Source organism: Chrysemys picta, chromosome 4 (genome assembly GCF_011386835.1).
Source record: "Chrysemys picta bellii isolate R12L10 chromosome 4, ASM1138683v2, whole genome shotgun sequence".
Lineage (NCBI taxonomy): Eukaryota > Metazoa > Chordata > Testudines > Emydidae > Chrysemys > Chrysemys picta.
In genome coordinates this window covers 23,092,677-23,106,117 of record NC_088794.1, presented here as the reverse complement: position 1 = coordinate 23,106,117, position 13,441 = coordinate 23,092,677, and the positions used below count along the sequence as shown (strand labels likewise).

Genomic DNA, 13,441 nt, shown 5'->3' with positions numbered 1-13,441 from the left:
ATAGGTTGCCTACCCCTGCATTAGGGGGCTCCTGCCTGTGTGCAGCTGAAGGCAGTGTCTAAATGCTGTGAATAGAACTCCAGTAGGACTGGTGGAACAGGCGAAGATAGTTTGGTTACATGCTGATAAAGCCCCTGAGTTAGCTATTTCTCTAAGCAGGAGACAGGCTCCACTGCTACTTGCAAAGGGGTAAAAGGTTCCTTGCACGCCCTTTTCCTCTTTATGCAGTAGCACAGGGCAGGATTTAGGCATCAGGCATAAGGAATGCGTCTGATTTACAGTACAACCTTGTTAGCTGGGAGTGGAGATGGAGAAATGGATAAGCCTTTCTATGCTTTAAAATGGCCAGAAAGTGAGCACGACACTAGCTATTCTGTGCCGCACAGTCGGTCGCCTGGCACGGACATGTTTGCAGCACAGCAGAAGCCAGATCTCTTTGTCAGCTGCACAAAGCCTTGTACGCGGCAGAGTAGGCAGCAGGCTAATAAATGAAAGGGCAAAGCAACACCGTTCAGCAGCAGCCTTTCAAAACACACTGTTCTTATAGCCGTGTTAGTCCCAGGAGATGAGGAAGACGAAGTGGGTGAGGTAACGTTTTATTGGATCAACTTCTGTTGGTGGACAGGACAGGAAGGCACAAGCTTTCGAGCTACACAGAGTGAAGACTTCTGTATGGCTTGAAATCATTTACCTTCCACCACCAGAAGCTGGTCCAATAAAAGATATGACCTCGCCTAGTACCTTGTCTCTCTCAAATGATGGGTTATGAACCAGTGCATGGGTGACCTCTTTCACACACCAAGCCTCTGAGTGTGACCCCTCTTATAAATTAAAAACACTTTTTTTTATATTTAACTCTATAATAAATGCTGGAGGAGATGCAGGGTTTGGGAGTGGAGGCTGACGTGACCTCCCAGATGTAATAACCTTTCCCACGTCACAACCCCCAGTTTGAGAACCCCTGTATAAACCAATGGATGATAGGCTTCAGAGTGAAGATTAAGGGGGATCCTGACTCCCTTCTGCTCTTTAACAATTATTCCAGGGATGTTTTTCACAAGCAGGGGCCTCTCCAGGCTTGGTGGTCTGGTCAATGTGCTGTGGAGTTAATTGGAGCCTGGCTGCCCCAGTTCTCTCTGCAGACAATATCCCTGAGGTGCTCGTGCTGCTCCCAGGCAGGAGCATGCACCGGGCACTGAGACATTCCCCATTCCCCTCCCCTCTTAGAGCTGCCCCTATCCAGCACGCTGGCTGGAGGCAGGTCAGGAGCATGCACCAGCACCAGGCTCTCCCCCTCCACCCCACCTTCCCCTCTGGGAGCGCGCTGCTCCCAACCACAGGGAGATCAGCCTACATCTCAGGATCAGGCGCTAGCCCCTTCGGCGCATGCGTATCCGCCTCCTGCTGCCCCCAACTCCGGCCCGTAGCACATGGCTTCGCTGGGCCATGCTGCGCATGCACCATCTGACGAGCCGAACGGCCGCTCTGATTTCGCATGGGTGCGGAACGGTTCCTCTCGCTCTCCGTACTTTTGAATAATTCGCGAGCTTATTCGCATGTTCAGCGTCACGTGACCTGTGAATCGTCTCTGGGAGGGTGCGCGTGGGCCTTAGTCCCAAGATGGCGGCCACCCGCTACCGGCGGTTTCTGAAGCTCTGCGAGGAGTGGCCGGTGGAGGAGACCAAGCGGGGCCGGGACCTGGGCGCCTTCCTGCGGCAGCGGGTGGCCCAGGCCTTCCGGGAGGGGGAGAGCACTCAGGTGAGCGCCGCGGGGCGGGAGCGGCCGCGCGCCCCCGCTGGGCCGGGGGGCGGCTCCACAGCCCTCGGGTGGGCGGGGCTTGGGTTTGGGTTTGGGCCTCGGGGGGGGAGGGGAGAGAGTCAGCCGCGCCTCACAGCCCCCCCTCCCCCAGCTACTCCCTGACACCTGCACACCCCCTGCAGCCCCACAGCCACCCCCGCCCTATCCCCCCTCCCATCTCTGCTCACAACCACTGCCCCCCCACCCCCCACAATCCCCCGATCCCTCAGTCACCCCCTTACACCTGTACCCCATACACACCCCTTCAGCCCCCTCTTCTCTTACATCTCTACCTGCAGTCACAGCCCCCCGACCCTCACAGCCCCCCGATCCCCCCCGTCACCCCCTTACACCTGTACCCTGTACACACCCCTTCAGCCACCTCTTCTCTTACATCTCTACCTGCAGTCACTGCCCCCCCCCACCCCTCACAGCCCCCCGATACCCCCGTCACCCCCTTACACCTGTACCCCATACACACCCCTTCAGCCACCTCTTCTCTTACATCTCTACCTGCAGTCACAGCCCCCCCACCCCTCACAGCCCCCCGATACCCCCGTCACCCCCTTACACCTGTACCCCATACACACCCCTTCAGCCACCTCTTCTCTTACATCTCTACCTGCAGTCACTGCCCCCCCCACCCCTCACAGCCCCCCGATACCCCCGTCACCCCCTTACACCTGTACCCCATACACACCCCTTCAGCCACCTCTTCTCTTACATCTCTACCTGCAGTCACAGCCCCCCCGACCCTCACAGCCCCCCCGTTACCCCCTTACACCTGTACCCCGTACACACCCCTTCAGCCACCTCTTCTCTTACATCTCTACCTGCAGTCACTGCCCCCCCCAGCCCTCACAGCCCCCCGATCCCCCAGTCACCCCCTTACACCTGTACCCCGTACACACCCCTTCAGCCCCCTCTTCTCTTACATCTCTACCTGCAGTCACTGCCCCCCCGCCCCTCACAGCCCCCCGTTCTCCCCCCATCACCCCCTTACACCTGTACCCCGTACACACCCCTTCAGCCCCCTCTTCTCTTACATCTCTACCTGCAGTCACTGCCCCCCCGCCCCTCACAGCCCCCCGATCCCCCCCGTCACCCCCTTACACCTGTACCCCGTACACACCCCTTCAGCCCCCTCTTCTCTTACATCTCTACCTGCAGTCACAGCCCCCCCACCCCTCACAGCCCCCCGATCTCCCCCCATCACCCCCTTACACCTGTACCCCGTACACACCCCTTCAGCCACCTCTTCTCTTACATCTCTACCTGCAGTCACAGCCCCCCCACCCCTCACAGCCCCCCGATACCCCCGTCACCCCCTTACACCTGTACCCCATACACATCCCTTCAGCCACCTCTTCTCTTACATCTCTACCTGCAGTCACAGCCCCCCCGCCCCTCACAGCCCCCCGATCCCCTAGTCACCCCCTCACACCTGTACCCTGTACACACCCCTTCAGCCACCTCTTCTCTTACATCTCTACCTGCAGTCACAGCCCCCCCACCCCTCACAGCCCCCCGATACCCCCGTCACCCCCTTACACCTGTACCCCATACACATCCCTTCAGCCACCTCTTCTCTTACATCTCTACCTGCAGTCACTGCCCCCCCGCCCCTCACAGCCCCCCCGACCTCCCCCGTCACCCCCTTACACCTGTACCCCATACACACCCCTTCAGCCCCCTCTTCTCTTACATCTCTACCTGCAGTCACAGCCCCCCCGCCCCTCACAGCCCCCCAATCCCCCAGTCACCCCCTTACACCTGTACCCCGTACACACCCCTTCAGCCACCTCTTCTCTTACATCTCTACCTGCAGTCACAGCCCCCCCGACCCTCACAGCCCCCCCGATCTCCCCCATCACCCCCTTACACCTGTATCCCATACACATCCCTTCAGCCACCTTTTCTCTTACATCTCTACCTGCAGTCACTGCCCCCCCGCCCCTCACAGCCCCCACCCCCAGTCACCCCCTTACACCTGTACCCTGTACACACCCCTTCAGCCACCTCTTCTCTTACATCTCTACCTGCAGTCACTGCCCCCCGACCCTCACAGCCCCCCGATCCCCCCGTCACCCCCTTACACCTGTACCCCGTACACACCCCTTCAGCCACCTCTTCTCTTACATCTCTACCTGCAGTCACTGCCCCCCCGCCCCTCACAGCCCCCCGATACCCCCGTCACCCCCTTACACCTGTACCCCGTACACACCCCTTCAGCCACCTCTTCTCTTACATCTCTACCTGCAGTCACAGCCCCCCCACCCCTCACAGCCCCCCGATACCCCCGTCACCCCCTTACACCTGTACCCCATACACACCCCTTCAGCCCCCTTTTCTCTTACATCTCTACCTGCAGTCACTGCCCCCCCGCCCCTCACAGCCCCCACCCCCAGTCACCCCCTTACACCTGTACCCTGTACACACCCCTTCAGCCACCTCTTCTCTTACATCTCTACCTGCAGTCACTGGCCCCCGACCCTCACAGCCCCCCGATCCCCCCGTCACCCCCTTACACCTGTACCCCGTACACACCCCTTCAGCCACCTCTTCTCTTACATCTCTACCTGCAGTCACTGCCCCCCCCGCCCCTCACAGCCCCCCGATACCCCCGTCACCCCCTTACACCTGTACCCCGTACACACCCCTTCAGCCACCTCTTCTCTTACATCTCTACCTGCAGTCACAGCCCCCCCACCCCTCACAGCCCCCCGATACCCCCGTCACCCCCTTACACCTGTACCCCATACACACCCCTTCAGCCACCTCTTCTCTTACATCTCTACGTGCAGTCACTGCCCCCGGCCCCTCACAGCCCCCCGATCCCCCAGTCACCCCCTTACACCTGTACCCCATACACACCCCTTCAGCCACCTCTTCTCTTACATCTCTACCTGCAGTCACAGCCCCCCCGCCCCTCACAGCCCCCCGATCCCCTAGTCACCCCCTTACACCTGTACCCCATACACACCCCTTCAGCCACCTCTTCTCTTACATCTCTACCTGCAGTCACTGCCCCCGGCCCCTCACAGCCCCCCGATCCCCCAGTCACCCCCTTACACCTGTACCCCATACACACCCCTTCAGCCACCTCTTCTCTTACATCTCTACCTGCAGTCACTGCCCCCCCCGCCCCTCACAGCCCCCCGATTCCCCAGTCACCCCCTTACACCTGTACCCCATACACATCCCTTCAGCCCCCTCTTCTCTTACATCTCTACCTGCAGTCACTGCCCCCCGACCCTCACAGCCCCCTGATACCCCCCGTCACCCCCTTACACCTGTACCCTGTACACAACCCTTCAGCCACCTCTTCTCTTACATCTCTACCTGCAGTCACTGCCCCCCCGCCCCTCACAGCCCCCCGATCCCCCAGTCACCCCCTTACACCTGTACCCCGTACACACCCCTTCAGCCACCTCTTCTCTTACATCTCTACCTGCAGTCACTGCCCCCCCGCCCCTCACAGCCCCCCGATACCCCCGTCACCCCCTTACACCTCTACCCCATACACACCCCTTCAGCCACCTCTTCTCTTACATCTCTACCTGCAGTCACAGCCCCCCCGACCCTCACAGCCCACCGATCCCCCCCGTCACCCCCTTACACCTGTACCCCGTACACACCCCTTCAGCCACCTCTTCTCTTACATCTCTACCTGCAGTCACAGCCCCCCCACCCCTCACAGCCCCCGATCCCCCCCGTCACCCCCTTACACCTGTACCCCGTACACACCCCTTCAGCCCCCTCTTCTCTTACATCTCTACCTGCAGTCACAGCCCCGATCCCCCCCGTCACTCCCTTACACCTGTACCCCGTACACCCCCTTCAGCCCCCTCTTCTCTTACATCTCTACCTGCAGTCACAGCCCCCCCGCCCCTCACAGCCCCCCGATCCCCTCCGTCACCCCCTTACACCTGTACCCCGTACACACCCCTTCAGCCCCCTCTTCTCTTACATCTCTACCTGCAGTCACTGCCCCCCCGCCCCTCACAGCCCCCTGATACCCCTGTCACCCCCTTACACCTGTACCCCGTACACACCCCTTCAGCCACCTCTTCTCTTACATCTCTACCTGCAGTCACAGCTCCCCCGCCCCTCACAGCCCCCCGATCCCCCCCGTCACCCCCTTACACCTGTACCCCGTACACCCCCCTTCAGCCACCTTTTCTCTTACATCTCTACCTGCAGTCACAGCCCCCCCGACCCTCACAGCCCCCCGATCCCCCAGTCACCCGCTTACACCTGTATCCCATACACACCCCTTCAGCCCCCTCTTCTCTTACATCTCTACCTGCAGTCACTGCCCCCCCGCCCCCCACAGCCCCCCGATCCCCCAGTCACCCCCTTACACCTGTACCCTGTACACACCCCTTCAGCCACCTCTTCTCTTACATCTCTACCTGCAGTCACTGCCCCCCCGACCCCTCACAGCCCCCACCCCCAGTCACCCCCTTACACCTGTACCCCGTACACACCCCTTCAGCCACCTCTTCTCTTACATCTCTACCTGCAGTCACAGCCCCCCGCCCCTCACAGCCCCCCACAGCCCCCCAGTCACCCCCTTACACCTGTACCCCGTACACCCCCCTTCAGCCACCTCTTCTCTTACATCTCTACCTACAGTCACAGCCCCCTCGCCCCTCACAGCCCCCCGATCCCCCCCGTCACCCCCTTACACCTGTACCCCATACACACCCCTTCAGCCACCTCTTCTTACATCTCTACCTGCAGTCACAGCCCCCCCGACCCTCACAGCCCCCCGATCTCCCCCCATCACCCCCTTACACCTGTACCCCGTACACCCCCCTTCAGCCACCTCTTCTCTTACATCTCTACCTGCAGTCACAGCCCCCTCGCCCCTCACAGCCCCCCGATCCCCTAGTCACCCCCTTACACCTGTACCCCGTACACACCCCTTCAGCCACCTCTTCTCTTACATCTCTACCTGCAGTCACAGCCCCCCCACCCCTCACAGCCCCCCGATACCCCCGTCACCCCCTTACACCTGTACCCCATACACACCCCTTCAGCCACCTCTTCTCTTACATCTCTACCTGCAGTCACAGCCCCCCCACCCCTCACAGCCCCCCGATCCCCTAGTCACCCCCTTACACCTGTACCCCGTACACCCCCCTTCAGCCACCTCTTCTCTTACATCTCTACCTGCAGTCACAGCCCCCTCGCCCCTCACAGCCCCCCGATCCCCCCCGTCACCCCCTTACACCTGTACCCCATACACACCCCTTCAGCCACCTCTTCTCTTACATCTCTACCTGCAGTCACAGCCCCCCCACCCCTCACAGCCCCCCGATCCTCCCCGTCACCCCCCTTACACCTGTACCCCGTACACACCCCTTCAGCCCCCTCTTCTCTTACATCTCTACCTGCAGTCACAGCCCCCCCGACCCTCACAGCCCCCCGATCTCCCCCCATCACCCCCTTACACCTGTATCCCGTACACACCCCTTCAGCCCCCTCTTCTCTTACATCTCTACCTGCAGTCACAGCCCCCCCGACCCTCACAGCCCCCCGATCTCCCCCATCACCCCCTTACACCTGTATCCCATACACACCCCTTCAGCCCCCTCTTCTCTTACATCTCTACCTGCAGTCACAGCCCCCCCGACCCTCACAGCCCCCCGATCTCCCCCCATCACCCCCTTACACCTGTATCCCGTACACACCCCTTCAGCCACCTCTTCTCTTACATCTCTACCTGCAGTCACAGCCCCCCCGACCCTCACAGCCGCCCCGATCTCCCCCATCACCCCCTTACACCTGTACCCCGTACACACCCCTTCAGCCACCTCTTCTCTTACATCTCTACCTGCAGTCACTGCCCCCCCGACCCCTCACAGCCCCCACCCCCAGTCACCCCCTTACACCTGTACCCTGTACGAGCCGGCTTTAGGAAGTGCGGGGCCCGATTCGAGCAGTTTTGACGGGGCCCCGGCAGGGATGACTGAAAAAAAAAAAAAAAAACACGTAAAAAAACAAGTGGGGCTTGTTCTCACCGGGCGGCACTCGTAGTCTTTGGCGGTTTGTCCTTCACTCGCTCCGGGTCTTTGGTGGCACTCAAGGACCTGCTGCCGAAGACCCAGAGCGAGTGAAGGACCCGCCGCTGAAGTGCCGCCGAAGACCCGGAGCGCTGCCGGGTGAGTAAAAATTAAAAAGGAGCCTCTAGCCAGGGAAGGGATTCTCAGCCACTTGCCCCCACCCCGGCGGCCCTGCCACTGGGCGCGGGGCCCGATTCGGAGGAATTGGCCTAAAGCCGGCCCTGCCCGTACACACCCCTTCAGCCACCTCTTCTCTTACATCTCTACCTGCAGTCAGAGCATCCCCCCTCTGGCACCCCCAGTCACCCCCGTACACCTATACCCCATAAACATCCCTTGTAGTCCAAAAAACACCTCTTCTCTTTCATCTCTACCTGCAGTCACTGCCCCGGCCCCTCACACCCGACTCACCCCGATCCTCCCCAGGCCCCTTACACCTGTATCCATCCCACACACACCCCTTCAGCCACCTTTTTTTTTTGCAATGCTATTTCTACTACCCATTTCACAGCTACTGCAGCTGTCATAACTCAAATACTGGCAGGGTCATTTTAGGTCTGGATAAAAAATGTGCTTAGTCTGGAGATCAAGTATGGTGATACTTAGTGTTGACAGTTCACTATCTCATTTTCCTGCCTCCAACAGCAGCCATTACCTGATGCTGTGGAGAAAGAACAATCACTTCTTAATTCTCCCAATTTCCTTATTATGCAGGCTTTTCTGTCTATTTTTATGAAGTTATGCAGATAAGACCCCTATCCTCTAATTATAAAACATATTTTATTGATGTTATCTGCTCAGCCAGAGATATGTCTTCTAAAGAGCACATGATGCAACTGTAATGGTTGTCTTTGTAGCGCTGAGTACAATGAAGAAGTACCTAAATAACAGTAATGACTCTTAGAAGGGCTGTAGAATGTCTTGTATGAATGTATCAGGTGAATGACAACATATAACCAAGGCCCTCCTCCTCCTAGTTCAGTTTCTCCTCTACCTTATGAGAGAGGACATGAAGCCCCGGGATTTGCTGTTTCGCAAGTGAGTGCCCTAATCACTGAAGTAAGGTATAGTTTGGTGTGGTTTGCTCTTCATCGCTTCTTGAAACTGTTCCACTTTAATTAAGCCAAAGCCAGAGGTAACTATAAGAAGCCTTCCTTAGTTCAGTGGTTATAGCATGGAGCTGTGGTGGTGGTGGCTGCCCGGGTTCAAGTCCCACCTCTTCTTGCCATGAAGGGATTTGCTACCTAGGTGGTTTTGTTTTTTAATTAAGTGGGCACCGGGGGAGGGATAAATGAATCACTCTCATCCCGGACCCCTGCCCAGGCTGTGGGAGATCCAGTCCCCACTTTGCCAGGGGACTTGAAGCTGGATCTCCCACATCCCAGGGACCACCCCCACCCTGCCCGGTTCTTAATTCAAGCTCCCTTCCTTTCTCAGGAAGACAATGGCTCCTGTGAATGAGAGGGGATTTAAACAAGGACCCCCCACCTCGGTCACCTGGGAGAGAGGAGAACCCCTTTCTAAGGGGCAGAGGGAGGCCTCAAACCAGGATCACCTGCATTCTGGGCGAGAGTCCTAAGCATGGGACTATAGAATGATTCTAGCTTTTTAGCTGGCCCAATGAGTAGTTAATTAAAGTGGAACAGCCTCAATAGGCAAGATTGAGGGAGCTCCCTGTTCAGATCCAATCTCCTCATCAGATAGAGGGTGGAATTGAACTAGGTTTGCTAGCATCCCAGTAGCAGACCCTAACCACCATGCTAGAGTGGGTTGCTCATGTTGGTGTTAGGCCCAGTTAATAGTGAATTTACATGGAAAAGCTTCATGAGGAAAGACTGAGGGTGCTTTCTGTTCAGAGCCCTTCTCCTCATCAGGTAGAGAGGGAAAGGGGAGGCTCTTATCACCCATGACCCCAAAATTGTACTTCAGCTGTTATGTTAGATCTCTATCTGGTATACCAGTTCTCAAGCCAATCTGGCTCTGCATTTGCAGTTTAGAGCACTTTTTAAAAATTAAACACAAGCCCTTTGCCAGGAGGAGAGGAAAGCTGTATCTCAAGAACCCCTTGACCATGACCCCAAATTTTCACCACCAATGGTACCCAAAGCCTGCTACTAGCATAGTTTACCTTTAAACAGAAGTGTTACTGCAACCTCTGTGGTTTCTTGTGCCTGTTGGCATTCCTTTTCTTGCTCACAGCAGCACCCCTTTACAGAAGCACTGTGGAAGTCTAATAATGCTCAGCTTATTGGGTTTGGGCCTGTGTGTTGGTCAGATCATGGGAAGGCTGGTAAGATATGGCCTATGTGAACACTGCTGATTTTCCCTGCTAGCTTTGTACAAAAGAAGTGATTTGAGCCCAGCCCAATAACAAGAGCAGACAATCAGCTGTGGTGAGTCAGTAACCTAACTGCATGCTGTTATTTATAAGCCTGCTTCCATTACCTACTGTGTGAGCAGTTTTCGGAGGTGAAACACTTAGCCTTGGTCACATATCAAAGATGATCAGACAGGCTAGGAGGTAGCTATGTCTCTGCTTGTTGATGGCTTTATAAATTTATGACCATTATTTTGAATTCATGGCATGCACAGACCTGACCTAACCAAGGAACCAAGCAGTAGCTGAATAAAGTACCATGTGTGCTTGAGACTTTGGCCAAGCAGTTATCAAAAATATGCTTTATAATTAGGCACCAGGGGTCTTATCTGCATAACATCATAAAAATAGCAGACCGAAAAACTATTCGCAAATCAGTCCATTCTGTAAATAATGACAAGATGGCATGTGACTACAGACTTTTACTTTAACCAAAGGCAAAAAAGGACAGGAAAATGCCTAAAATATATCACTTAGGGCTAAATAGTTCCCAAGCGTTCCATAACAGTCCTCTTTCTGAGTACATTTTGCATTATCAATTGTATTTAGAAGGCTTCTGCCAATTTTGGTCAAAATTAGACTCTGCTTTTTCAAGTTATGGCCCTTTTTGTGATTTTTATAATTTTTTCACGTTGGATGACTGATAATGTTTAAACACGATGTGATATAGAAAAATGGCACCACTTGCAGCACCTACATTCACCCAGGTGATGACCACCAGATATGTACCTACCATGTGATAGCAATGACATTTTTCTTATGGACAGATTACCCTAACTCATTAATAAGACACCTTTTAAAATCTGACTGGTAGACTATTTGAGTGAAGGAGCCTTTATTGTACATTACAGTAGTGGCGGATGGGCATGAGGAGAAAACTGTCCAGCTCTATTTCTTTACCATTGAATATTTTGTTCACGTTTGATCCAGCAAATCCTTATGAGCAGAGTTTTATCATTTTTACTAGAGGGTTCCACGCTTTGTTGCCTGTATAGGACCAGCTGGCAGGCAGCAGGAGGAGTGAGAATATAGTTTTTATCCTTGAACCTGTAGCAATTGTACAGGATACTCCCACTTCTGTTCCATTGTTAAGGGGTCCTCTTCTCATTTTGCACGTGGCCTGTTACTTACAAGAAGAAGCATTTGTTGTGCAGGTGAGAAGTAGAGGTTCATAATGTTTGTTCCTTTTCAGATTGCTGACCCTGCAAACTGTGACCAAATGTATGAGAGTTTAGTCAGAATCCACACCAATTTCTATAAAAACAAGGTGAGCTCTTCAGGCCAGGGACCATGTGTCTGTACAGCACCCTGGGGCCACCAATGGGATAGGGGCTTTTGAGTGCTGCTATAATAGAAGTATTAATAACAAGCCGTCTATGGGGCTGGCTGGCACCTTCACTGGGAACAACAAAGCTGAACTCATTTTGAGCAGCACAAGCCTTCGAAAAGTTCAGTCATGTCTAACCTGATTTGTGTTTGAGCTTTGCTGGCGATGAGCCTAAAGGCCACAAGGTGGCGATGTGACTCTTTCCGCTGCTAGTATTTCAACAGGAATGTTGTGCTTAGGACTTAGCAGATGGATAAGGATAAGCAAAGCACGGGCTTGAGGAGGGAGCAGAGAAAGAGTGCTGTTGAGTCAGTAAATTCTTGTTTTGTTTTGTTTGGGAAGTATCCACGCCTAAAAGATACGAGCTTCACTGGAGTGACAGTGGAAGAATGCAAGCTGGTCCTAGCAACAGGTAACGAGGTTCTGTTTGATTAGTCTGTGATTACTCTTCCCCCACTCAGGCTTACAGGAGTAGCTTGCACTGCTGTTACCTGGTCCAAGGGATAAACAGAATTTCACTCCTCAGGGCTCTTGGTGTGGCACTTCTTGCAAGCAATACCTTCCCAGTAAAGAAAAAAAATACATTTACGATTCAGTTCTCTATATCACCTAGTTTTGGGGAGTCCCTGTGGTTGGTAGTGTTAAGTGAGAAGTACTACTACTGTGCCCATGGTAGAAAAACTCAGGGGATCTCCATACTCAGGTAAAATGAGCATGTTGGTCAGATGTTGATCAACACCTGGGTTTGCTGCACTGATAGTTTCTGTTCAGGTCATACTTAAGGTTCAGAAGCAGGGCTGCGGGAAGAAACTTACTCTATGCCTGCCACACCATATGTATTAAAAGTGCTAATATTCAACAAGTTTGTTTCAGTAGTTCTCAGTTATCTTCTCAAAGGTTTAATTTTGCTCTTTACATCTTCCCTAATAGCAGGGAGCCTTTTAGAGAAAAAGGGGTGCTGCTATGCACAAATACACTCAGCCAATGTATTTGTCAGGTGCAGATGTAGCTTTACTGTGCTCCGGTTCCTAACTTTGACAGCAGCGTGTGGAAACTGACTATTTGTTGTTGGGCATGGCAAGGACTGCCCCTGTGTTTGAGAAAATAAACTTGCCTCCAGGCACTGAAATACAAACTCGTTAGATTGAAGCTAGGAGAAGTCAGACAAGGGAGTCTGTTGAACAGAAATCTCATCCGCTTTTCTGCCTTCCCTCTTCTTCCCCCATTGCAGACAGCGGGAAACAGATGGAGGAAATGAAAAAAGGTAAATGGAAAAAACTGCGAGAGAAGTTCTCTGCCAAGAATGCTGAAGAGGACTCAAAGTTATAACCTCTCTCCCCAGCCCCCCTCTGTACATATTCCTAAAGCACTGTATATTGCTGTGATGATTAAAGCCATTCATTCCTCTTACCAAAAGCATTCAGAACTATGCCTGAGGCCCTCCATTTTGTTGTTCTAAAATCTGGGACTGAACTTGGCATCTCCAAAATGGGTTCAGAACGGATACACTAGTTGCACGGGACAGTGTGTTTGTATGTATGGAAAATGAGACACTATCCGAGTTGAGAGAGTCAGGGGCAGGGCAGATGTGCCTGTTTGGACAGAGTGGTGACAGAACCACTGTTAGGGGGTTATAATCTTTTAGTTATAATCTTAATATAACACAGCCACTAACGTCTTGTTATGGTGGTCCTCTTCTGACTAGGTATTCACAAATTCTTGTGTGCGTGTGCGCTATTGCATGTGTCAGTCTCTTGCACATCCAGTGGTTTAAGAATGGATGTTAATGACTTTGCTTCTCAGTGTCATTGATCCAAGTTCAAAATCTGATCACTCCATCTACTGTGGCCTATTTGCAATCCTCCTTAA

General features: G+C 54.1%; 1 protein-coding gene across 2 annotated transcripts; it reads left to right on the top strand.

Annotated features, from left to right (window-relative positions):
- The first annotated feature begins 1,486 nt into the window (after positions 1-1,486).
- On the top strand, positions 1,487-12,998 carry LOC101935981 (ubiquinol-cytochrome c reductase complex assembly factor 2). Of its 2 annotated transcripts, XM_005309357.4 has the most exons (4): positions 1,515-1,758; positions 11,438-11,512; positions 11,915-11,984; positions 12,804-12,998. In XM_005309357.4, the coding sequence occupies exons 1-4, from the start codon at positions 1,621-1,623 to the stop codon at positions 12,899-12,901; spliced, it is 381 nt and encodes a 126-aa protein (XP_005309414.1). In that variant the 5' UTR covers positions 1,515-1,620; the 3' UTR covers positions 12,902-12,998. The 2 variants fall into 2 exon arrangements, with proteins under 2 accessions (XP_005309415.1, XP_005309414.1); XM_005309358.4 differs by lacking the exon at positions 11,438-11,512 and having other exon boundaries at positions 1,487-1,758.
- The last annotated feature ends 443 nt before the right edge of the window (positions 12,999-13,441 follow it).

What these genes read in the sequence shown, in the direction of transcription:
- LOC101935981 (XM_005309357.4), top strand. Translation starts at nt 1,621, where the DNA reads ATGGCGGCCACCCGCTACCGGCGGTTTCTGAAGCTCTGCGAGGAGTGG. An exon ending in CCAATTTCTATAAAAACAAG is followed by an intron (nt 11,513 to 11,914) that starts GTGAGCTCTTCA and finishes TTGTTTGGGAAG; the next exon opens with TATCCACGCCTAAAAGATAC. An exon ending in CAAGCTGGTCCTAGCAACAG is followed by an intron (nt 11,985 to 12,803) that starts GTAACGAGGTTC and finishes CCCCCATTGCAG; the next exon opens with ACAGCGGGAAACAGATGGAG.